Below are 26,890 nucleotides of genomic sequence, written 5' to 3'. Positions count from 1 at the left end.
TTATTAATGAAATCCTCTCACACACACACAATCACTGTATCGCATCACTGGAGCGTTAAGGGATACATCACAACTAAAAAGCCATGAAAATAGTCTGCAGTGCATACCTGAAGCCTTGATTTACAAACTTAGACGGGCAGGTTTATCGAGATCTGTATGTAAGGCTATTAATTACAATCTACTAGTTTTTAAGCAATACATTTCAAATCAGAATGATTAAGAGAAAAATAATTTAGTACATTTTTATCTTATTTTAAATTATTCAGAGAATGGGAGAGAAACAAGAACTTGATTGCTTCCATAGGCTTCATAATCTTAATGAGTTAATATCAAATACTTTACTAAACTCTAATAATTCAGTTTCATTATTAAGCACAATATTGAACGAGATATTAAACTTAATAAACAGGGAACAGATAACCTCTTGAGCAGCAGACTCAGAGAAACTCATCATTGCATCTCACAATCAAGTGCCCATGTGAATTCTCTGACATCTAAGAAGGTTTCAGTGCATGTTGGTATGTTGGTGTCTTTCCTCCGTGAGGGTATTAATAGGCGTGTCTGGCCTCATGTGGATATTTGTTATATAAAACTTGTAGGAATTTTTTTTTTTTTTTTTTTTGCATTGAGACTTTCATTCCTCTGTCCAAATTGCATGAATCACGGACATCGATTCAAAACTCATTAGGGGAAGTCAGAAAGACAGATGCAATCACATCATCTTTATTTCCTTAAGAAAGGAGACAGCAAATATTGTTCAGACAGATATAAAATGACAGACTAACTCTAGGACCAAGCAGTGACCTTGGCCAGAAGCTCTGACACAGGACAGACCAGTGCTGCTCCCCTTCGTTCAGCACAATGTACAAGAGGTTGAGGGCGACTGACAAAGACATATTATCACCAAGCGTCAAGGCACCTTAATGGGAGTTTAGAAAACTAAGTTTAAATCTTCTTAGGTAGGGGTAAGACTAATCTCAACCCCTGGTATACTTTAGGCACTACTCTGGGGGCTCTAAAGGAGGCAGAAATACTACTTTTGTGGAAAGGGTTGAATTTGCTTTGGTGCCTTGCTCCAGGAAGGGCTCTCTGCTCTGAGAATCAAGAACTGAGGGATACAGACTTCTTCAGCCCAGGTCACAGGATGCAATGTTTCCTGGGAGCAGGGCTTAACCTAAAACGCCCTCCTGGACATTTCTCATTGGAGAAGCAGCTCTCCACTCAAAACATTGGCTCAAGTGTCTCAACTCGCCCTACCCACTGAGCAGGCACCTAGACACACACCTTGTGTGAATTAGAAAAATTAATTCCTGTTGAATCTGTCTGGTTAGGTCAATTGTACATTTTTTGTTTCTTTAACATTTATATTATGGTGGTACAGCCAGGATGTCTTGTGCACATGTTATTTGCATAAATTCTCTCCAGTGGTACTTTCTTTCTATGCAGACTGTTCATATTACTTTTTCCAAATCAGACCATGCACAAGCAACTGGCAGCTCTTGCTTGGGAAGTGCTTCATCTCCTTTATGCAGATTGTTAGCACCTGAATTTCACTTCTGAAGCCAAAGTGTTACACAGGGATGTTTAAGACATACCACTGAATCATGCATCCCAGGTCTCTCTTTCTTGTCCAAGGCAGATAAAGTATGGTTTTCTCACAAGTTAGCACAGAGAAAAAGAGATCAAACCCCAGCAAACCCACTGCAATAAATGGGACCCTGACTTGTAAAAAATAATGCTTGCCATGCAGAACAGACACTGCTCACACAGTTTATTGATTACACACATCACGTGTTGAGCCGTCCACTAGCAACAGAAGACAAAATAACAACCACATGTTCTTGGTTGCACAACATCGTGGAAGGACCGACATCAGTAAGCCTTCTTGCCGGAAAAGTGCTTTTATATACAAAAGGAAGATGTCTTTTAAAGATTACGCCAATGAGAGGAAGACATGCCCTTAATGAGTTCAAATATTGCTTCACAAGACCAGCCAATGATTTATTTCTGCCTTATTTAGTGATGGGTGGTTCTCCAGAGGAATTAAAGATTGTTTTGACAGCTGACTGAGACCATCACAGCTTTTGGAGTCTTTTTTCCTTCTATCTGTCCATTACCAGAACTGTCCATCTGACTATGACTTCTTCCTCTGTTAGAAGACTGTTCCTATTTTACCAGCAGGCTATTTTAGCAGCAGACTGCTCCTATTTGATCTGTAAGTGAAACAACGTCGCCAGCTTCACAGCACTGTTTCTTACTCCTTCAAAACAGAACAGCAATTTGCACGGACACTTTGGGGTGACGGTTTGAAGAGAGCAGGAATAAAGACTACCTGCTTTTTCTGGATCTGCCCTGCGGTCTGGTCCCAGATTCAAAAGCTGCTGGTTCAGGAGTGATAACATAATCCCTGTCCCCCAGGGAGTCCCAGCAGGGGTCCCTGCGAGCACAACTGCCAGCACAACCATTGGCAAACACAACTCCCCACTGTCAGCAGATGCAATAGAGGCTCTGCTCTCATCCAAAATCAGTGGGATTAAGGGGTTCATTCTCTTGGCTAGTTAACCCAGGGACGCAGTTCCTCCATTCTCCACTTCAACAAGGCTACTGAAAAGAACAATAAGTGGTTGCCTTGACTGCTGTCATCCAGATGTTTTTTTTTTGTTGAATCATAGAATAATTTAGGTTGGAAAAGACCCTTAAGATCATTAAGTCCAACCGTAAACCTAACACTGCCAAGTCCACCACTAAACCATGTCCCTCGGCATCACGTCTACATGTCTTTTTTGGCTGTTTTGGTTTTGTTTTATTTACAAGTCTTTTATTTGTGACCCATGATGCTATTTAGTCTTAGTCTTATCTTGCATTTCAGCTTCTCCCTGGGTACATTAGCTCAAATTCTTTCAGTTAAGTTAAAACACATGAGCCCAGGTGAGAGCTTTCATGGAAGTGCTGGCATGAGAAGTAATCAAATTATTTAGAGGTTTGTTTTTCTTCCCATGGCTTTTCTCCACTGGTGCCAGTGACACAATCTCTTTATTCCAAGCACTTCAGGCTGGCGCCTTCAGGCACTGCTATTCAAGAAGTAATAAGATTACCCCTTTATGAATCATAATACAGATGAGAAAAGAAAAAGGTAGCCATACTCTGTGAGACATCAATTACTGCTCTGAGAATAGCAGTAAGATTTTCAAATGAGATAACCATTGCTTCTCCTTACAGCTTTAAATATATCCCCAGAAGAAAAGACAGTTAAGGCTGAGAATACATTGCCCTTTAAAACAGCATTAACATATTATATTAAAAAAAAAAATAAAGCATTGTGAGAAACAGGAATCCAGAAAATCTAGTTAAAGACCCAGCATAGATATTAAAGGGAGCAGTTGCAAAGGCTGGGGTTATCCGAAGGGTACTTGTTTCCCGAAGGTCCTCTGTAATCAACAGAGAGTGACAGGTTTCACATGGGGTCAAATCAGAGAGCTTAAATGAGAACCTTGTTGTGGGTGATCCTGGGGAGGAGATCATCTCTTTTTTGTTACTTGAAGAAATTTAGGAGACACTCATTTCGGTGAAGGGCTTTGTCAAATTCTTTGGAAAGTGAAGTAAACGGTATCAACCATATTACCTTTATACACGTGCCCACCTACCCCTTCAGAGATCTCTAAGAGGTGAGGAAGGAACACATGGTGTTGACTCTTCCCCAGTGGACTGTAATACATAAATCCCAAAGGATAAATTGCAGACTTCATACTGGTCATGCTAACAGGGAAATATAGCTAAACTGGACATAGTTACCTCAGTGCTGAAGGAAAAAAAAAGTGTTCAGTTAGACTGAAGCATTGATTTAATCTGATTTCTTGTATGTCACTTTTTTCCATGTCATTGCCAATTTTTTTTCTAAAAAATACAATGCAGTTTTACTACAGAAAAATAAACTAGTCCTACATTTTTCAAACTATGTTACAAATTCAGTTGTTCTGTTCTTGTTTTCCACAGCCATAAATGTGTTAGTATAATTTTTCTGCATAGTATTTTGTTTCATTGTTTTTTACAGCCTAAATATTTTGCCTCAAATGTCACAACAGTTTTGTTGCCTCATTTCAACAGTTTTGTTAGTATAACAGTGTGTAGCAAAGTACAAGCAATACATGTGACAATGCTTTGTTTCTTACAACTCTAGTATTAAGGGATTACATGTATACACATCATTTTCAAGCAAACCAAGCGAACTAAAAAAAGTATTAGGAATTTACTGCATAAACTGCCTGTCTAAAATGACATTTTATGATGTTATATTCTCATCAGACTGTGTCTTGAAGTGCAGGAAAGAGCAACCATTTTGTAGGAAACTTCTCTTAAATGCTTTAATAAAGACAGTTAAATGCGTTACTTGGCTTGTAGCGTTGTTCTAAGGGAGGGGATACCTTAAAGAATTCTAAATTACCTTCAAAAGCAAGGAATAATATAAACAAACTTCAGAGGAGAATAAAGAGGTTATGCTTCTGGTGTACGTGACGAAAATCTGACATTTTCTCTGTGAACAAGTTCTCTTTGAACTTGCTCGTTGACAACGTTCTCTGTCCTACAAAAATTTATCTTGCCACTGTTAACACCATGCCAACACTGCTGTAAAATTCATTTACCTGTCCTGTCACTTCAACCTGCAGCCTTCGTGGTACCTCTTTCTTCACTGTACCAAGGCACAAATGTAGACCAGCTCTTCACTTCAAGCTCTGATGTTGCCTGTAACTGTCTACAGTTTCAGAGCAAGCAGCATTACGTGTTCTTCCAGTGCACACCCACTGCAGGGTATTTCCTCCTCTTCAGAACATCTTCTAGAAATCTGTCTGTGGCAACCCAAGGCTTGACAACAGTCAGCTGGCATTTGGGTTGTGACATCTGGGGCCCTTGGTATTGTTTCATTATTCACTTTTATTCTCGTGGTCCATTTCCCCCTATCCATCACCTCCTCCTTAAATGCAGACTACAAGGTCTGCAGGGTAAAGATCATCTTTATGCCTTGTGTTGGTACATCACAACTCATCATGCATCCTCAGACTTAAATGCTAATGCTATGAACTGCAACAGCATTTCTAACAGAATCACAAAATCAATCAGGTTGGAAGAGACCTCTGGGATCAAGTCCATCCAAACCATTTCTTAGAAACAGTCCCATCCTGTCAAGCCGAAGGCATGAGACCAAAAAGAAAAACACCAATAGAAAAGAAAGTCAATCAAGTCTTTGAACTGCACTTGAGACTGATTCATTTCTTATCCAAATATAAATACATCTGAATTAAAAAAACTAGTAAAACAAAATACTATAAATCGAACTTGGTCTATGTGGGAATACTATATGCACTCGGTTATCTTCTTGATGTTCTAGCTACTCCTTGCTTCCCATTACCTAACATTGCATGTAGACCTAACACTTTGTCGTAAGATTTGGCAAAGCAAAACCAATCTGACAACAGTTTATTTTCAAGAACAAATCACCTAAATAGAACAAATTGATTGACTCTCTGAATTTTCCCCAACACATTATATTACCTTTATTTACATGTCTCTAGAATGGAATTGTATTCCTCTTATGACTTCACATTTCTACATATTTCCAAAAACACATTCTTCACTTGTTATTTTAAGTATATTACACATCTATATTTCTATCCATCTTTTTCACAGACCTGAGATTTAAATTCAAGCTTTGGCAGGTAACTCAGCCCTGTTGCTTAGCAGCAGCTGAGACACATGTAAATGCAATAATGGAAATTCTTGCGGTTACAAAAGTGGAAAGCTCATGCCTGCTAACAGCGGACGTTTATAAATCGGCTGGAAGCAGAGTAAGTGGCAATATTAGATTAGAAAAATTCTTTCCAAACAAAATACAGCCTTGAATACAAAGCCAACCAGCCCGACACAACCTAAATAATAGACTGAGGTTAAAAACCCAAGAGTCAGTATTTAATTACGATTGGTTTTATGTATTGATCACTCTAGTATTTTAACCATCATATGATTACCAGTATAAAAGACTACACTCCATTTCATTTAATAGGTGAAATAATGGATTCATGAAAGTCAACTGCAAAACTTTCACTGTCTTTATAGAACTGGGATTTCATATTATCTCCATTTTTTTCATTAAAACTTATTTTTAAAAGAATCGATCCAAGTGTCTGTGTGAATCCAAAGCCAACTGCTTAGCACTCCATCTTTGGTTAAAAAAATAACTGGTTTAACGTGTATTTCACAGGTCCATACACTCACAGAAACATGTGGATTATAACTGAAGCTTCTTAATTCTATGGTACCATCAGCAAGAAGGAACCTAAAATGGCCTCCAAACTGAAACAAGTGGACTCAGAGGGCCGGAGCACCTCTTCTATGAAGACAGGCTGAGAGAGTTGGGGTTGTTCAGCCTGGAGAAGAGAAGGGTCCAGGGAGACCTTATTGCAGCCTTCCAGTACCTGAAGGGACCCACAGGAAAGCGGGAGAGGGGCTTTTTACGAGGGCATGTAGTGATAGGACGAGGGGGAATGGTTTTAAACAGAAAGAAGGTAGATTTAGATTAGATATTAGGAAGAAATTCTTTACTGTGAGGGTGGTGAGACACTGGAACAGGTTGTCCAGAGAAGCTGTGGATGCCCCCTCCCTGGCAGTGTTTAAGGCCATGTTGGATGGGGCTTTGAGCAACCTGGTCTAGTGGAAGGTGTCCCTGCCCATGGCAGGGAGGTTGGAACTAGATGATCTTTATGGTCCCTTCCAACCCAAACCATTCTATGATGATATGATTCTATGACGATGACTTGATCATGACCCAGGTCAATGATGAGGACTGTCCCTTCCTATATGTGCTTAATATCTTCTGCACTGCTGGTGTGTAACATCCTGGAGGGTTGTGCCCGTGCTCATCATTACAGACTTAAGGCCTAATTCTTTGCACGTGTAGGATACAGTTTAGCTTAGGCATCTAAAAGTTAATTGTCTAAGTCTGAAAGACAGCTATGAAACTTCAGAATCTCATTATAGTGAATGGAGAATGGCATTTCCATAGTATCTTTAATTTCTTCCAAAAATAAATGTTTAAGATTACATTAATTCCTTTGAGAACTCTCTTTCAGTCCATTAGCTATTAAAGAAATGAAGATGGCTTTGTATAAAGCAGACAAAATTAATAATTCTCTGGAAATGCCTCTCTCTTTCCATTGACTCTAGTGGAGTCTAAATGACAAACTAGCCTTCAGCTGGCAAAATTATTCCTAACTGTTACATCTGTGCTGAAGCTCAATGGCAGGGATGATGGTGACTAAATAAGCAATGATCTAGTGGAGAACGTCCTGGATTTTAACTCACAAGCTCTGAGTATTATCCTCAAAGGTGCTAATGATCTCCTGAAAATTAACTTAAGTCCATTTCCACCTCTAACACAGACTGATTCTTACAGTCTGTAAAGGAGCTACTTTGTACCCAGATCTTGTTTGGGATTCCTTCTACCTAGAGATAATTTACAACATCATATTTTAGTCTATGGTGCCACATTCCCTGAACTCTAACTCCATTTGTTGTTTATACATTGCAGATTTACACATTGCACAAGTCTTTTTTTCCCACTGAACTTTGTTCAGCAGAAAGGAAGAAATAAAGGATTTTCCTATTCTGAACATTTGACAAAAGGTTTTATTTATTCCAACTGAACATCATTTATTTGTGATTTTTTCTCCCTTCTAAATATGATGGTTTGTCAGCTTGTGTCACTCATTCTCTATTCATTTCCATCAGCTGTGTCTCTGGCTCCCATGAGAACACTTCAATTTTGTTGCAAGGCCCAGAAATATGATAATCAACAAATATTTCTAGGTCAAATCCATTGTCACAGTGTCAGCGTGTTCATGAGAAATACTGATGCAATTACACAGTGATTTGCCACTCCAACTACCAGCAAGACAGATATAAAATACAGTTTGGTTTATACAGATCTTTTTAAATTGTCCCCCTTTGAGAACCTTGTGAAAGATAATCAGTTATACCGAAGAACCGAACCAGGAAAAATGCTTAATACTTTTATGGTGTTTTGCATTTTACTGCTGTACAAACATTAACTGATTAAGCCTCACAATACCCACGTGAGGAATGGAAGGAAGCATTATTACGATTATATATTATAATTATACTGTCTCATTTAGAATTTCGTGGCTTGTGACTTTTAAAGTAATTATTGTAATTATCATAAAAATAAAAAGTCAGAAACAACCTTTTTTTTTCCAGTATGAATATGCTCTAAGCTAAGCAAAGAAAGACTTTATAAATGCCTAAAAGCACACTTTCCCCTCATGTATCTCAGCTTCTGTTTTCCCTTTGTCCATCTGAGTCCGCAGGACTTGATTTTGCTTCCACCAAAGGGGAAGAAAATCTTGACAATCATCACAGGGGGTCCTTGATTTTAACAGCAACAACAAAAAGCGTGAAGTGAGTTTAATCTCTGTGATTTTGACTATTTGCTAAGAAAACATTATGAGATCTTGATATAAAACATGCTTATATGTTCCAAACAACATTATAAAGCCTCTATGATATCTTGTAATTGGGATTAATTTTTAATTGATTATGTAAAATTGTTTTTCTCTGAAATATCTCTCACCAGTGTCTGGATTCCTTTTCCCAATTCTAGTCTTCTAACAGCTCACTGGCCCCCTTTAGATATAGGCAGATAAGTTCCTTCGGAGAATGGTTTCTCTCATACATCCATCTTGTAATGAGATGATGTGCCCACTGGAGATGCCTTTGCTCTCCAGGAATAACATAGTCCCATACATTTCTCCTGTAATACTGGAATTTTCAAGGTCTATGGGGTCAAAACCCATTTTAGTAACCATACAAAAGCGTCATACAACATTTGAACTTTCAACTGGCTCCATCATAATAGCCAGTCACTGCAAGTTATTAGGAGTTAACCACAGCTGGATCAGCCTCTGGGAGAAGCTTCCTTATAAGGCCATAAACAACTGAATGATAATTTGGAAAAGGATCTCAGGTAGTTTCTTTTAGCTGGAAGCACAGCAGTTGTGATAATTTCTTTCTTCTTCTTCTTTTTTAATTATGCGTTAGAGACTTAACAGTACTAATGTATGTACAGTGGCTCTAGCAGAAGAGGAGAAAGAGAAGTAATCTAATGAACCCAAATACACACAACACTCTTTTGTTGACAGTGGCTGGAAAAAGAAACTAAGAAGTAAAAAGATCTGATAATATCAAGCAGGTCAGGCCAAGATTAATAGAAGATTAATAGGAGGATTAATGTTCCTAACTTGCAATACAAAAACCAACCAGAGCACTACTCAGTCTTCTAGGTTTCCACCTACTACCTGTATACCCCAACCATGGCTGGACATGGTGCTCAGTTCATCTGCCTATTCGAAAAGGAATTCACCATCAAAAGCCATCAACAGTGGTTTGCCATAATATAACTCTTTTCTGCAGCAAGTTGCCAATACAGTCCTTGTGCTAGTTGTAGACAGTATTTTGACTGTACTTGCCTCATGACACTAGAAAGACCATCTGGCTAAACAGATGTGGTAATCTGATTTGTTTGGGCAATGAACTGAAAAAAACCACAATGGCTTGAATGGGAGTTCCCAGGAGTGCCCAGGCCAGCATCTTCTCTTGTGCACTTCCAGATACTATATTTGTCATTTCAGAATGAGCTTGGTAATAGATTATTTGCTTGTGGAAGTTACCAAGAGAGAAGGAATTTCCATACAAAAGACAAAAAGAGGTGAACATATTGTCATCACAAAAAAATTAGTTGTAAGGCCATCTGTCATTCTTTTGCAGAGTATATCATATGTTATAAAACAAGAAACTGGAAAAATGCAAGCCAAGTCTTGGTCCCACAGAAGGTGTCAAATCTCCCATGGATTTGAACAGGACCACTGGCTATTCAATCTGTTCATTTATAACTTTATCTAAAGACTGCAGTACAGTTCTCAGAACCATATATTTTATTACAGATGTATAACCTTAAACATGTAATGGATTGTCTAGATAATGTCCCCCTGCCTACATTCTCTTCATCATCTATCTTAATTTTTAAAACCCATAGGTTTATAAAAATATATGTAATTTTAAGTCTTCCAATGTCTACAGAATGTTTACACTTATTCAGACTCAATTTCTTCTCTTTTTAATTTCCTTTAATTTCTCAAACCTGTATTGTTTGACACCACCACCATTCATATAACTGGCATTACTACAAAAAAAAAAAAAAAAAAAAAAGACAGAGAAAAAAAACCCAAACCTCTGACATAGTAAACTAGAAATGTATACGTTCAAAGATTAAAAGGAAGGCATTTCAAAAATCTTTGTGAAGACATTTGATTTCAGTTCAAGTAAAAGATTCGGGATAGTTCCATTTCTTAAAGTGTTCCTCAGCTCCATTAATAATTAACAACGAACACTCAACTATGCCCACTCATTTTGCTTTGCTATGCAGAATCTTGCCAGAGCTTGTAGATGCATATTTTAGAAAAGTTTTCAGCTATAAGGTCCTCCTTTGCCTAAAGGATCGGGCTGGCTATACTGCCCTTTTCTTAACGTAAAGAGAGAGACAAATTAAAATAAAATGACCAAGCCCACATCGTAGGCTGAATTGGCACAACCAACAGCAAGCTTCTCATTGTGTTGAAGTCACAGCATCCCTTGCCCAACAAGGCAGAGTTGCAGAAATTCAGAAGCTGGAGAAGAAAAGGACAACAGTACACACATCACATCAGGCTTCATCATTCCTCTAGCCAGTGCCTTAGGAAAGACGGAGCAGTGCTAGCTGAGAAGAAAAGCAAAGCAAAGCACATTATGGTTAAGAAAAAGATAGGTATGTAGCTCAAGACTCTGCATGCCTGACAGCCAGGATTGTACAGAACCTTGGAGATGCCAAGGTTGAATCTTCTGGCCCACTCCAGGAAGAAGAAGGTCACTTCGCTCCTTGAGGGAGAAAACTTTTGCTTTTTTATTATATTGCACTCTGTGAATTTACCCAGTGATAGCAAGAATTGAGGCCCTAATACAATAAATGAGTTTTAGAAATTCAAAAAGAGCATTTTCAGTCTGTCATGGATTTTACTAAAGAACTATTTTTACTTTGGTCAAACTCTTACCCTCCACCATAATGCTTCCACTTTACACATGACTTGTGTGCTGTTACCGCTCCCTTTTGTTATATGGTAAATGAGCTACACAGTAACTAGGGATTGCTTTTCTTGTAAAGAGGGGGTTTTTTTCCCCTTATTGTTCTTTTGGCTCCAAGACATGCATTCTTATCTGCACAGTAACACGACTTCAGCTGTCCCTTGACCTAGCTATTACACTAACGTGCTGGCAACAAAACCTGGGAGATACTTCTTCAACCAGCCAGCTACGTGAACTCACTCACTCACACCACACATATACAGGACTTCCATGGAATTTTTATACTATTCCAGGCTTTTTCTCTACATAAAAGAGGAGAAAAGTTTAAAAGTGTTCTTGCCCACTGGTGTACAGTGACATGGGCCATCCCACAGAAATCAGGGGTCCTCTTAGGACTACGCACTTGCTTTCATAGCATTCTATGTAGAATAATATTTCTATGAATCTGGAAACTTAAATATAGCCCAAAGTATTCTGGCAATATGTAAAATGCATGCATATGAGCCCAGAATAGATGAGAGCAAAGAAAATGACTGAGATGAACAATCACGTGGGAATAAAGAACATTGGGTACATGTATAGAAAATGGAAACAAATTACTGAAAACTGCATGAAGGCAAGTACTATTGGCGATAATGCAGGGATAATGTTTTCATAGGGATTAACTGTTCTGGAGCACTTTTCCCATGTGTAAAGCACAACATACTTTTTATTCAGATAGGTTGATTTGGCAGCCTTTTTATTGCTAGCAAAAACTATTTATTGTGCCTGTGCAGGAAAAATTCCACCCTCAGATAGCCAGAATGCAGTTCTTTTATCTCACACTGACAATCGCCTGCTGGATAGAGCTCAAGAGCTAATTTCGCACTGATAGTCCACTTCTATAGGATGCCTGTTAGAAGTTTGTGTGCCAAATTAAGCACTTACAAAAGTCTTTAATAAATCTGGCTACACGTTAATGGAATTTTTAGACTGCATGTGTTAAATTCAGCCTTTGGAAACAGATTTGCTTTCTTTGGCAAAATTTCATTATTCTTACAAAGAGGTAACAAAGAGGTACATCACTTTAAAAGAAACTGCTGAATACAAAGACCAGCATTTACCTTTTGTTAGCATTATTTTTTTACTCAGTTTTATTGCCTTGGACCTGCTGGTGATTTTCTGTATGAGCAACTTAATTTTCTGAGAGTGAAAACAGGGTTTCCTTACATGTTCTTTTAGAGCATGTGCTCTTTTTCATGATTTTTCATGCTTCAAGGATACCCCAGGATAGTAGGTACAGGAAGCAGAAACTGTCGTTCTCCCTACGCTTGGCCATTCATTAGAATAACCCCAGAATTTACGTCTCTCTGAACATAACATCAGGTCCATTAAGCACCATTTTCCTGCTATACAGAAAAACTCCAGGGGAAAAGATTCTTAAAAATAAATAAGCAGATAAGACTAATACACCATAGGGGCTAATTTGTGGCACAGAGTTTGCAATTCTAACACAAGGCCACTAATTTGTTGGGCTTCCCTTGTCATATACTGTATTTAACTGCAGCAAGAACTAATTGACAGATAAATAATTGCTTCTTCAAGCCAAGATTAATATAGCAACCTTACAATTAAGTATGACTATTACTATTATAAACTCCCATTTTCAGAATCCTGTTTTATATACCAGCATTTCTTCCATCTCAAAAAAAATATAAAAGACATTAGATATGCTTTAAAGAGCTGTTTGAGACTTTAACCACAGTTTTCTTGCTGGCTTTTTAAGAACCACCACATACTGGAAATGAGAAAATGCACCTTTGTCAGGCCAACTGTTATTACTTTTATTTAAAAAAAAACAACCAAACAAACAAATGCCATGTATGGACATTCTATTTTAAAAAGTCAAATATTGGGAACTATGACTTCCTAAATAAATGGAGTGTTAAGGCATCCCTTGTTCTGCACAAATGAGCAACAGAAGAGATAAGATGAGAATTATGTGTGCAGTACCATTACTGTGAAGCTGATGCTCAGCTGTACCTTTCTGTGGCTTTAGATATACATGAAATGGTATGACTGTATTCCTCGATTTGGTCACCACTAAACAACTGTGAACTCAGAGTGGTGGATTCCCACCTAAGTGACTTGTCCTAATCAAGAAACCGTGAGTTTAACGTGCGTATATAATCTTTGTACCAAGTTTACCAACCCACATGTAATACAAGACTCAATGTGCTGAAGATGCTTTGTACTGAAATGTACAAATTGGACCCTGAGGAAAGGAGATGTGTTTTGCTCCTCAGTGAAGTTAGGAGTATTAATGGAGTACACAGGATGGCACCTGACCTGCCAAAGTGACACCAGAATCTGTGAGAGGGAAAGTGGGAAGCAGTGATTTAGTGAGAGGAACAACTGTATCCTTTCCTGATGGAGTTAAGGCATGTGTGTGTAGGTAGGGAGACTCTGAAGGGAACTAAGGACATCTGCATTTCACCGGGACCACATCCAAAGAGCATCACCTTCCAGCTACCCATGTTTAGCAGCCGGCTGAAAAGCAGTTGGCTGGACTTTTTCATGAAAACAGATCCATGCTAGGAGGGAGGACAACTCCTGAAGTCATCTGCAGGCTTTACCTGTGGTGTACTGTGAGGCTTTCACGGCACAATTTCTTGTTTTAATTGGTCCATTCTTAGACAACTCCATCATTTCAGTTACACGGTTTAATTACATAATTATCTGTACTGACACATATTATAAACTTAGGCACTGTAATTGCTACATTAATAAACACTAACACAATTAAAAGTGTTCCCTATACCAAAAAGGTATTTAGAAGAAGGACACAGATCTAGCCAACAGGGACACAAGGAGTAGTGGTAGCTGGAGCCTGCGAACATGAAAGCAAATTCAAGGACTGCTCCTTTTAATCACTTCTTGTGTATTTGCTATTAGTTCTAGGGACAGGAATCACATAGCCAAAGCTCATGTATCTTGGAATAGCGCTTTAACAGTCTCCTAGCCTGATCAGTTTGACAGGGAGGAGCAAATTAGTGAATATCTGTCAAAGAAAGCTGTGAAGAGTCCTGAGTACGCATACAGGTGTGCAATTGCCTAGTAAGGGATAACAGCAATTCTAGGGTATATCCTTCCAAATGAAAGGGGACACAGGCATCTAGAAATACCTTCGTAATTGAACGTACTTCTGTTGAAAGCTGCTGACAAGGTCCATATAAAATCTTATTTCAATTAATGACCTAAGAATTTTTAATTCCTTTTTTTTTAAGCTTTGTTAACATGGAAATAATCCCCAATTGACTTTGATATTCACTTTGAGGTGAATTGTAGTGTTGATTTACACTTCTGCTTACACTGCTGCTTCTCTGGACTACAAGGAGATTTTATTTAAAGCTGCATATTCCATTCTGGGCTATCCATGCAACCAGCCAGCCAAACTTCACAACTTCTTATACAGGTGGATTTCACACCTACTTCTTCTGAGAATGTTTCATATGTATTTCAGCAAAATGGCAAAATCTCCTCCAGTCTGAATTTCCTTGTGTTGATTACTTTATCTTCCAAACCATATGTTTTTCTCATTTTGTTTTGTTTGTGATTGAATGTAAAATTAAGATAGCTATCTAATTCTTATGCCAAGTAGCGGTAAGTCATCTCTATTCAGCAATCAATAGGTTTGTCGGTGCAAATAGTCTATTCCTATGAGCCTTAATTAAACGTGAAAAGATGGAAATTTACTCTCATTGAAGAAAAAGAAAGCTGATATCCCAAGGTACTGGAAACGTTCAGACTATGATTAGTAGAAACCTGACTAGAATCTCAACTAATGTCTACATCATAATAAAAACTGCATTTAACTTGGTAACTAAGCGAGCTTCCAAATGTCTCTCCCTACCATAGAACCCCCAAAAAAACCCTGATGTCTCATTACCTGCATAGCTATAGCTACCCACAGCAGCATGCATTGCAGTGGTAATAGTGATTTGCCATCTCAAAGTACTACAAGCAGATGGAGCAGGCTGAGATGCAATGCATGGCTGCAAGAGCCATGGTCCAGGCTAATTGGACCCCTTTAATTTTTGGAGTACTCATACCCAGATACAGTGACTCACAGCTGTCCATCTGGGAAGCTCTGGAAGTACATATCACTAAGGTAATTTAATTTTCTGAGGGACTGATGAGTTCCCTGAGGACAGGGGGAGATGAAGCTGAGGCATGGAGTCAGAGATGTCACATCAAGGTGAAAGGACTCCGAGCATCAAGTTCCCGTTCACACCTTATGAAACAAGAACACTGTTTTCAGCCCCAAGCCTTGTGTTCAAGTGGGATATTGGAAGCGGACTTTGACACTAGAGGAAAACACTTCTATGTTATTAAATAAAATACTTTAAATCATATTAGTTTACTCCAGTGCTGAAATGCAGGGGCAACGGACACAAACTGAAACATGGGAAGTTCCATCTAAATATGAGGAAAAACTTTACTTTGAGGGTGACAGAGCACTGGAACAGGATGCCCAGGGAGGTTGTGGAGTCTCCTTCTCTGGAGGTATTCAAAACCTGCCTGGACGTGACCCTGTGCAACGTGCTCTGGGTGAACCTGCTTTGGCAGGGGGTTGGACTAGATGATCTCCAGAGGTCCCTTCCAACTCTTACCGTTCTGTGATTCTGTGAAGTGCCCTGGTTTCAAAGGCTCTGTCAGGAATCCTGTAATACCAAACAGCTTTTTTTTTTTTAATATATTTTAAACAAACAGAAATGTTTATAGCTCGAGAAATGTGACAAGCTGAAGTCCCTGAAAGACCTTAATTCACTTCGTCTCAAGTAACAAAAACACATGCTTACTAGCCTTCAGAACAAATTTTAGTTTTCCAAATCAAAGTTACTGAAGACCTAAAATACAGGTTCCCACTAAGAAGTGGTCACAGCTTAATTGTAGACTGCATATCACAGTGTAGATCTAGAGTAGACATTTGATTATTACATTGATATTAGGAAGACATTCTTTACTGTGAGGGTGGTGAGACACCGGAACAGGCTGCCCAGAGAAGTTGTGGATGCCCCCTCCCTGGCAGTGTTTAAGGCCAGGTTGGATGGGGCTTTGAGCAACCTGGTCTAGTGGAAGGCGTCCCTGCCTGTGGCAGGGGGGTACGGAACTAGATGATCTTTAAGGTCCCTTCCAACCCAAACCACTCTATGATTCTATGATATATTCTATGATTAAAGTCTGGCCAGAAGTGCCATACTATAATGTGCATTTATGACCCCAGGAAGTCATTCCCAAGCCATTCTGTAGGGAAAAAAAACCTCACTCTGAAGAAATAAAATAAGGGCCATTTATATTTTGACCCATGAAATAATTTCAACCCTGACCTTGCCAAAGACATCAAGCAAGTGGTTTAACCTTTTTGTATCTATCTCAACTGTCCATACATAATATAGAGACTTTATATGCTCCATTCATGGTTATTTTATTTAGATTGCAAGAGAAGGGAAAATCTCTGAAAAAAGTACAATCCGTGTCACCACTCCCTCTCTCCAGTGCACATCCTCAAGGGTTTTCACTGGTTTCGTGAGCACCATTCCTGTGAAGAGAAGGAAAGCACTGAGGTGGTATGAAGGGAGCTAGAAAATAGGAAGTTTCAGAAGGAAAGAAGACCCATACACTTGACTTTTGCAACAGGTTAGGTAAAGGTTGTGAACCTCTGGTCAGTCTTGACGACTGCTTTGAGGACTACTTAACAATGGTAAAATTAGTTGCAGCAAACAGTAGACCTGAACACCACAACAGCTATGGGACTTGGTGATGACCGTTTTTTGTTTTTTTTTTCTTTGAGGTCTTTGATACTTGGTGTTAACAATGGCTCTCTCCATCCAAGCTGCACCACTCCTTCTGTATCACCCTTCAGGGAAATCATAACCGTATTAATGAATTCAGTGTTTTGCTATAGAAATAATCACAGTATCCCAAATTCATCATTTTTATTTCTCTGAAGAATCCAACACAGAGCAAAGGTGAGCTGTAAAGAAATAAGGTCCCTTATAAAAATGCATGGCAGTTTTTTGAACTGGTGAGCTTCCTTCAAAATAAAAGATGAAGTAAAACTAATTTGCATGTTATTGATGGTAAATTTACCCAGCCTGGGTTCTTTTATCAGGCTATGTTGGAAACCAGGGCATGCATGTACATGGTGAGATTTTTAAGCATTCCAGGCTGGATTGTCTTGCCCCAGCTGGACGTACTCTCTTCAATGCTTTGGACTTGAAGTTAGTTTAGAGTGCCTCCAGGAACCACATATAAACACAGAATTAAAGAACTATTCAATACTTAGTAATAATCAGAGGTTTTGTCTAAACCTTCACATCCCCACATATCTCTTGACTCTAAGCCCTGGAGATGCCTTTGGACAGTCAGACTGCTTTATGGATTCATGTGACCATCATTCCTGCTTCTCACAGAGGGGGTGTCAGCATATGTTACTGAATTGTTCAAGCATCAGGAAGATTCATCCCACAAGCCTGAACACTCCACAAGCTGCTGTTTGGAGCAATTAAGATTTAGCTATTTAGATTTCATCTCTTAGAATTGTCCAACTTCCTCATTTTCTAGATTTAGAGTCTCCAGAGATCGTCTGGAGGATATGGGCCATTACGTGCTCTGCAACAGAAGCAAAGAAAAATACATTTTAGCCTTTAAAATTAGCCACTAGCCATAATGCTGCAAAAAGAAAAAGACTTGTCCTTCTTTGCCTCTGAAACTGTTTTTCTAATAATTTCAGACCTTTACTCTCACCATTCATCCATACAGACTTAGTTTTTAAATAACTGCTGCCTTTAAATGACATCTAGCAATGCATAAGTTGTTTACACGTGATGAGAGGAGCTCCCCAGACTCTAGATCCAGCTTGTAGGACTGGGCATTAATGGAGCTTGCACCAGACTTCACAGGACTCAGATATCACAATGATAAACAATTTCAAGAGCTCAGAGCAGTCCTAAGCACTTAAATAAGGATCAGGAATGAAAACTCCCATTAGCTTCAGTGAGATTAGGATTTCAATCTAAACTGACTCCATTCTGTGTTGTTAAAGGCCCTTAGTATCCAGTGTTGTGATTATAGCCGTATTTTCAGAAAGTTCACTACCAGGTGTGCTGGTCCTCTTCTGAAAATTACTGTTTTCATTTTACTTTGCAGCTTAAATGAGAATCCCTGTTTATTTACTGTATTTTATTTTTTGATATGGTTGCTGATCTTTAAAGCTCTATTTACTAAAAGCAGATTTTGAAAAATGTTCTGTAAAATGATATTAAGTCCAGCCATTATTTTTCCTGGGATCAGCACAGAGACAGACATGCAGCAGAAGGGCATGTTTCCAGTATCCTCCCCTTCTCTGAATCGTTCAAAGTCAGCTTCAAAGTTAACACTGCCTTCGGGGTTTGTTTGATTTTGGTTTTATATGTAAGAAGCATTCTGGCCCTTTGTTTTAAAACTCATGCAGCACAATTTCAGCTTCTGTTTGAAACATATAATAAGCCTCTTATGTGGTTTTCTGGTAGACCTGTATTTTGGCACAGCACCTGCCTATTCATGCTTATAAGGAGAAGGAGGAGGAGGAATAATGGCAAAAACAGTTTTCCATGGAAAATATCCAGGCAACAAGACCATGCCTTTTTTTTTAATCAAGTCCTGTATGAAAAGCAATTGTTTTTAAAGTTATCAAAACCTAATTTTAATACAGTCTTGGAGCACTAAACGTATACTTCATCCTGAAAAGCACTCCCCTGTGATAATGCTGGACCGCAAACACATTTGCTTTTCAGCACACTCACTTTTGGATTCTGCTATATTAATTTTCCTTTCACAGGAACTTTCACTGCACTTCTGGTGAAAAGTTTTTTACTCTTTAGGAGCATTTGTTTCCAATGATTTTACTCTAATTGTCTCAAAAGTGCAGATTTGTATTAAGTGCTTAAGGAATGCATTAAGAATCTTTACCTCGTAGATTGTTCTGCAACCCCCCTCCCAAAGCAAAACTTCCACTGATGCCAATAATGTTTCTGTTCTTTCTAGCCTCTATTTGCCTATCTACATATGTATGTGCTGCTTCTTATAGAGCCACCTTGTAATGTCCCTGGATCAGAGCTATTTGTTGCTTTACTTGTTTGCATCCAATGCTATTTCTAATTGTCTCTAATGTAACAATAATACTTTTATTTTTCCATATCAGTTTTAAAAATTCAATAACACAGCAGTACTAGTAACCTGTTTAAGGATCTTTTAGAGTCATGTTTATAAATAAATACATATGATGTTTTCTGTGTTGCAGTTAAATTTAGGTGGTGCATCCAACAAACGCGCTGTCATACCGTCCAGGAAGTCTGCTAGCACTCCAGATGTAATCTTCTGGAAGGTAGCAACAGCATGGGCTAAAATCATTGTATAAGTAGATACATCAGTATTTTCAATAATCTGCATGATTTCAAAACATGCTGTAGTTCTTTAGCAATAAATGATTGGTATAATATACCTAAATATATTAATTATAGCAGGTATAATATACCTAACATTGGTATAATATACTTCAAATGTACTCCCATTATAGGGAGAACTTACATGGCCAAACTGCACTTGTAAAACCAGCACAGCTCTTCCAATTAAAAGAGATGGTCCCAGGAAAATCAGTTTCTGCCAGTGCAACTGCATCTATGTTAGGGGCATCTGTAAACACAGCTGTGCTCTTCTGGAATCCCACTTCTTCACAGCCACTGAGAGCCTGAAATGCAGCTCTAACATAACATTTTGAGGAGCTCTGTGCCATCTTTAGAAAGATGCTAGTCTGTCTTGAAAATCTGGATAGAGAAAAAGAGGCTGCAAATATACCCACTTAAATTTCAACAGATTTTTGAGATTCTTTTGTTCTACACATATTAAAATGAAGGACTAGAAATCAATTCCCTTCAAGGCAGGAAATCACAGAATCACAGAATGTGAGAGAGAAGGCAAAAATATGACAAACCATTTGATTGTAATTAATCAAATAGCTTTAATATATTTTTCCACTTAAATGTTATCTATAAAATCCCAAAACATAGCTAAATAATACATGTGCAATAAAGTCACAGAGTAAATGACTTTATTTAATGCTAGCATTATATCATGATCACTCCCAACCCCACCCTTCCAGTTAAAGGACAATTGGTGCTTGTTTCTGTTATTAATCCAGAGGATATGCTTCTCATGTTCAGTGACCCAGTTCCAAGAAGTATCACAATATAGAAGCCTATTTTCCACTTAATAAACATGCATAATTCCTGTGAACATTAGCACTGATTATGCACACTTACACACTGTAGGGCATATTAATCTAAACCCAGTACATTCAGAAGATCTGAAGGAAAATGTATTTGGCCCTCTAGACTGCAAGAAACCCTCAAGAATGACAGGAACAGTCCAGAATGTTTTATTGGTATATTTTATTTTAATGACAGTTTTGTATATTAATTCCTTCAGCTCTCTGCCCACAGTGCTAATGATGTTTTACGTAAGATAAGAGAATTAAGGACTTTTTAGGTAGAAAAAAGGAAAATGAAGAAAGCAAGCAAGGTTTAAGCTTAATGGTTAGGATATTCTCTTTGAAGGTGGAAACTGTAGGTTCCAGCCTGTCCGACGCTACTTATCACTATTCCCTGCAGAAAAAGAGGTTAATTGGGATATTGCCAGCAGCCCAGAAGGACCTGTCTCATCACAGGTAGAGCAATGAGAGGGTGAGCAGTGCAGATTCAAACTCTTTACAGGGACATGATAATTGATTCAGAGTTTCCTACACCTTGATGAGTACTTAAACCACTGTGGTAAAGGTAAGGTGTGCACATTATCTTTGTTACTTAAGAGAGAAAGAAAAAGGACTCCAGTCACTTGATTTTGCTTTGACTTGTAATGTCCTAGATAGTTCTCTGCAGGAGAGGTTTGAAAGATGCAACTCCCATATGAAAACAGACGCATATACCCTGGAGAAATGTAGAATTTAATATAAATTCCTGTCCTGAGCATTACTTTGTGGTTTTGCATTGGCACATTTGTTTACAACATGCTGGCTCGATTTTCAGCTTCCTCAGAATGATATCCACAAATTTCTCCCCCTCCCACGCTCTGTGCAGACTGTCGGGACAGCTAACTTGGTGTTTCAGCATTTAGGTCTCTTTGTGGCTCTGGGCTTACAGTATATAAACAATTTCTTCAATTAACTATATCCAGAACTGCTGAAGCATTCACCTCATCCAGCACCATGGAGGGAAACATGAGCTCTAATAGCTTGCCACAGATTCTGGATCCCAGGAAGAATCTACCCACCCAAAAATGTACCAATATCTTTAATGAACCTGTTAAGATTGTAGGCAATACTAAATATGCAACAGTATAAAGTATATTTCTATTAGCTGCTTTTTTAAAAGAGGTGTTCTTGACTAAATATTTTTATAGACACTTCCACTAAAAGTGCTGCAAATAATTTTTCTGTAGAGTCCATTTGTATCACTGCTATTTATTTTAAGCACTGCGTGATTTGTGTTCATCATGGAAACTTCAATAGCAAAGGCTTCCAAGCCAAGCTAGAGTAATGCCCCCTTTTAGTCAATACAGTCTTCATCTACATCAGTAAACAGCACAGCGCAACTGATGCAAATATGTAGAGTGGAAGAGTTAGTGTTGAGGACTTGACATCCACATCACACGTGTCCTGGATGTTTTACTTCAGACAGACTCTAGCTTATTAGCAGGCATTAGAAACAGTAATACATTAGGTGTGATCCCAGGACACATCTTCTAGTTACGTTTCATCCAAAAAAATAGCCGTTTTGTGCCCCAAGATTGTGCACCCCACTCTGTAATTATGATGGAAGAGAAGTAAGTGGAGATAACCATGAAATTCACCTCAAAATATTGCTCCTTATATGATATAAAGTGGTTTTGCTCTTTAAGCTGAGGATATTTTCTCCTGTGTGTGAGTAAAAGAAAATAAGAGCTTTCTTTGCATCTTAGTTAGATGACCAACACCCTTTTATCAATACATGAAAGTGCACCACACAACTGTCATGAACAAAGAAACACTGTCATCTTAAGAAAATGTAAATCTGAACTGAAGGTAAGTCTTGTATTTCTTTTCCAAATATATTGATTTATAGAAATCTTCTTCAATAAAATCCAGTTCAGATCAACAGATAAATGTCATCCCTCCCAACTATAAGTTCACGCAGAGGAATTACTAATCAATACACATTTCATACATTTTCACCCTGAATATGTATTAAAGGAACTGAAGTGCTGTAAATGTAATCATAATGATTTGGATCTCCAGCTCGTGGCTCCTCCTGGAAAGATCAGATTTCGCATGTGGGGTTTTGTTTGCAGCCAGCAGCCGGGGCAGGCAGAACATCCTACACAGGAGAAGTCACCACCACAGCCGACACTCAGACTATCAGCTCCTCAGAGAGCCCAGGGCCATTATTTTACATGCAATTCTGTGACAGAAGGAGAAGTAAAGCTCTGGATTTACTACAGCTAATCATATTTCTCTTCTGCAAAATTAGTATTTCACCCTGTATACAGACATTATATACAGAATGACAATAAACTGGACTAAATATATGACAGTGCCATTACAGAGCAGATCTCAAAAACCCATAACTACCAAAGCAAGGGAGACAATCTTATTTGATGTGCATATCTAAAAATATACGAGGCCATAAAACTAAAAGCCAGATACTTTTAAGACTACAGAGCTGTCTCCGAATTTCAAGAGCAAAATACTGCCATGCTCTTCATGTTATTTTTTGCACTACCGTTTTTATAAACGTGATATTGAACTTGCTCTCTGATACTTCATGAGTAAAGTATCTTGTGAAATATCTGTGAACACTTCAAACACCCCTTTGAAGGGAGGAAGTCCTAACAGTTTCGAGCTATTTTCAGAAGACATCTTTCCCCACAACACACAAAATCATTAAAAAAAAAATTTAATCCATTTACTGTGGTTTGCCAAAAAGAAAATAATGATTTCTAAAGAGTTAAACAGTTGACGTACTTTATTAGGAACGCATATTTTGTAAAGACCATTTACTCTCCTCAGAAGCATGTATGAGAAATGATTAGATGTCTGATCTTCCTGGATGTGCACTGAGTACTGTTTAAAATGGAAGCTATGAATTATCAGTCAATAACAAGCACAATACTTGAGGCAGTAAAAATACTTTCATCTGAAAATAACAGTTATTATAAAGTCAGTAGTTTCTTAAGAAAAGGGTTGTGAGACAACATCTTGAGCAATAAATATTAAAATATGAAGACAGAAGCGTATTTATGGAAGCTGGAGTTAGCAGTTTTTGTTAGATCACTCATTAGAAGGAAAAAGGGTTTAGGTAATAATTTTCGGAGTGATCTGGCTCAAGGCTGAAGAAATTTAGGAAAGTACTGTAGCATGCATTTAAGGGAAAAGATGGATAGTCCCACTCGTCTGCAGAAATTGTCAGTGTGCTCAATATTAACTACTTATATTTGAAAGGCTTTTTTATTTTTATTCAGCCTCACATTGTATTTATGAACCGTTCTGATCCTACTGTTCATCATCGCCATCCAGTATTTTTCCTAATTAAAATTACTTTGAAGTCCCTGACCTTTAGGCAGACACTCAATTCTGAATTAAAATATAATTATCTTTGTAACATGAATACACTTCTTATGCTGCCCCCATGCTCTTCTTGTTACAGAATAAATACATAATAAATGTAAGGCAAAGACTACATTGAACTTGATAAAATAATGAAAAATAAGAAGAAAATAAACCAAGCAGCCTGGTTTTCCTTTCCTATATAACAAGAGCAAAGAGACAGTAGGGAAAAAATGAAGGCAACACTTAAAATTTAGAGAAAGAAATCCTTTGTGCACAGTCTGTAATTTATCTGCAGGACATACTGTCACGAAACTTCACCACTTTTTCTGAAAGCAAAAGGACAGTATTTTATATGAGTAGATCCAGCAATCACATGGTTTATACTCCAGTGGTATTACAGGGGTACAGCACCATTTATTGAACAGGACCACAACCACTCTTTGAAGGTGAAAGAGGCCCATAAATTACAGAGTGCAGAGAATATATTTCTTGTGAGTAAATCACAGCTTTTTTTTTCTAAACTTTTGGTTCTGGTCACTGTAGCTATGTGAATTGTTGGTGTGATGGCGGTAGCACTTCCCATTTATCTCCTCGTCTTCACCATTGCTTCTCCAAGCAAAGGTGTTCCTTAGCCTAAATGACTGGCAGCTCATGACCATATGTTTGCTTTACATTACTTTGCAACCTTTTCTACGGCCAAATAATAGGAACTTAATAAATAACTTACTTTTACATAGAGCTGCTGAAACTCCTCAAGGTTCAGTCTACCACTTGGACAGTCCTTTAGAAATCCTTTGTACCACTGTTTTAGCTCGTGTTCGTTGAACTCCGTGCTCTTCACCAGATCCTCCATCACCTCAGGGGCCAGCTTGCTATTCTGTTTCCCCATTCTGCCTTAAGAAGAAATAAATTAATACAATTAGCCAAGTTGCTGTGAACATTTTAAACTGGAATTGGCGACAAAGCTCAAACTCATCACTTGTTTCATACCCACTGCTGCCTTTAGTCAAACGCAACTTCACAGATTCGCTACTGAACAGGAACCTAAGCTATGCTTGAATATTAGAAGCTGAAAATGATGATAAAGACAACATTCTTCTTTCATTCTTAAGGCCTGGAGACAGACTGCTCCTTTGCCTTCAAATTGGGTAATTTCTAGCTTTTCTTTACACTAAGGCTGAAAAAGATGACTTCACTTTTTCTTTGAATTTAACAAAAATTTTTCACAGATTCAGGACATCCACAGAATTCCTCTTTATCTTTGTCTTGAAAATCTCTTCTCATACGACACCCACGTTAGCAGCTACTCCTCACAGGTACAAGGCTGTGGACAGACAGGCTTGAAATGTACAGCACTAGATGTTCCACTGGGAGGAAGCAACACGAGAGTCCACACACACTTGGTCTCAAAAAATGATGAAACCAAACTGGAAAAAATAAATGTAATTCTTATATATACGCAAATATATGTATATATACACATACGTAAACGTATAGGTATATGTGTATGTGTATACTTAGAGCATACTTGATACACAATAGATGGTTTATATTTCATCACTGTTAAGTCTGGAGATATCCACTACATTTGTTGTATCATTTTGTATACACACTTATAAATATTAAACATAAAACACACAGAAATACAAAATATGCATGCGTGTATAGATACTTCAGTACTGCTTATGTTGGCCCTTTGAGATATTTCCAGGTCCTTTGACATTTGACCAAAGATGTCCTTTGAAAGAACTTTTGAGAAAACCTTTCCTTTAAATTTTCCCATTCTTCTAGAGTTTGTTTCACGACAGATGTCTTTCAGTTATTTCTTAATCAGATGACAGACAGTATTTAACTTGTCCTGTACAGAACTGCAAAGTGATGAATAATTTCTTTTATGAGCCTAGCTTAGCACTTCCATTTTTATCTCCCAGTATAGCATCTGTCTCTAATGACAGCACCACACTGAACGCATTGATTGTCCATATCACCACCCATTCCTGATATTAATCTATTGCTTTTGGCATATTCCCCTATTTCAAAGGGGAAGCTTCTTTCTCCTCAGAAGGACATACTTTGCTCTGTTCCAATGAATCAATATATTTATATAATTTCCTTTATAGGAACCTTCCTTGAGCAGGCACAAAGTTAAACATTTCTCCTAGTCTGTGTGTGGCCAACACATCCCCTGGTCCCATACTACCAGTGGCACCAGGTCTCTTCCTGAAACACCTCATGGCCCTTCTCCCGTTTGGCCATGGTCCTCCCTGGTCTGTCCTCACCCTCTCCCACAGCCCCCAGCCCACCAGGACAACCAGGGCTGGCAGCAAAGCTCTTTGCCAAGGCAGCACACGACTTGGCCGCACAAACATCCAACACCAAGAAGGAAGGTGTCTGTCATCAAAGCATTCAGCTGGTACAAAGCTGGGAAACTTGGTCATTGAAGTACAAAATGCCACAAGCCATCGGGTTAGAAACTCCAGCCAGAAATGTCTCAATGCATTCAGGACGCGGCTGTTAGACAAGCGTGCTGTGCTGTGCACAGATGTAACTGGAGGTGGAAGTGGGCCACCATTTCTTGGGGTGCTTCCAGCAAGCAGATCCTCCTTCCCCAGGCTCTGCACATCCCTCCTCTATCGACACAGTGAGATGCCACAGTGCTTTCTTGCTCGAGGCCCTGCATCTTGTCTGAACTACAAGAACCCGCTGCAAGGATTCACCCAGCTGTTAATTAAGGGCAGCACGCTGCTTGCTCTAAATTTACTTTGAAGCTTTGCCAAGCTCCCATCCACACATTTCGGTAAACTTAGCATGAATATGGGAGAGTTCAACATTTCAGTTAATTGCCACAGGCCTAATTGTACATGCAGATGTCCAGAAATTAGCTGTTTTGACTAAACGATGGGTTTGCAATTTATAGTATTTAGAACAATTGCCCCAGCCTTATCTTTCAAGTCCTCATCTTCTCATGTATGACACTGACCTGATTTGGCATAATCTGAATTTAAATCCCATGGAGACTAAAGCATACTAATACAGTTATTTCTCTAG

At 38.5% G+C, this 26,890-nt stretch overlaps 1 protein-coding gene across 2 annotated transcripts in view; it reads right to left on the bottom strand.

Annotated features, from left to right (window-relative positions):
- VSNL1 (visinin like 1) overlaps positions 1 to 24,731 on the bottom strand; it is a 52,537-nt gene extending 27,806 nt beyond the window's left edge. For both annotated transcript variants that reach the window (XM_068404753.1, XM_068404762.1), the window contains exon 1: positions 24,570 to 24,731. In XM_068404753.1, coding sequence (XP_068260854.1) covers positions 24,570 to 24,731 — 162 coding nt within the window. The remainder of the gene's footprint in view (positions 1 to 24,569) is intronic.
- Positions 24,732 to 26,890: the final 2,159 nt, after the last annotated feature.

This window comes from Nyctibius grandis, chromosome 1, assembly GCF_013368605.1.
Source record: "Nyctibius grandis isolate bNycGra1 chromosome 1, bNycGra1.pri, whole genome shotgun sequence".
Taxonomy (NCBI): domain Eukaryota; kingdom Metazoa; phylum Chordata; class Aves; order Nyctibiiformes; family Nyctibiidae; genus Nyctibius; species Nyctibius grandis.
This window is presented reverse-complemented; position numbering and strand designations above follow the sequence as displayed.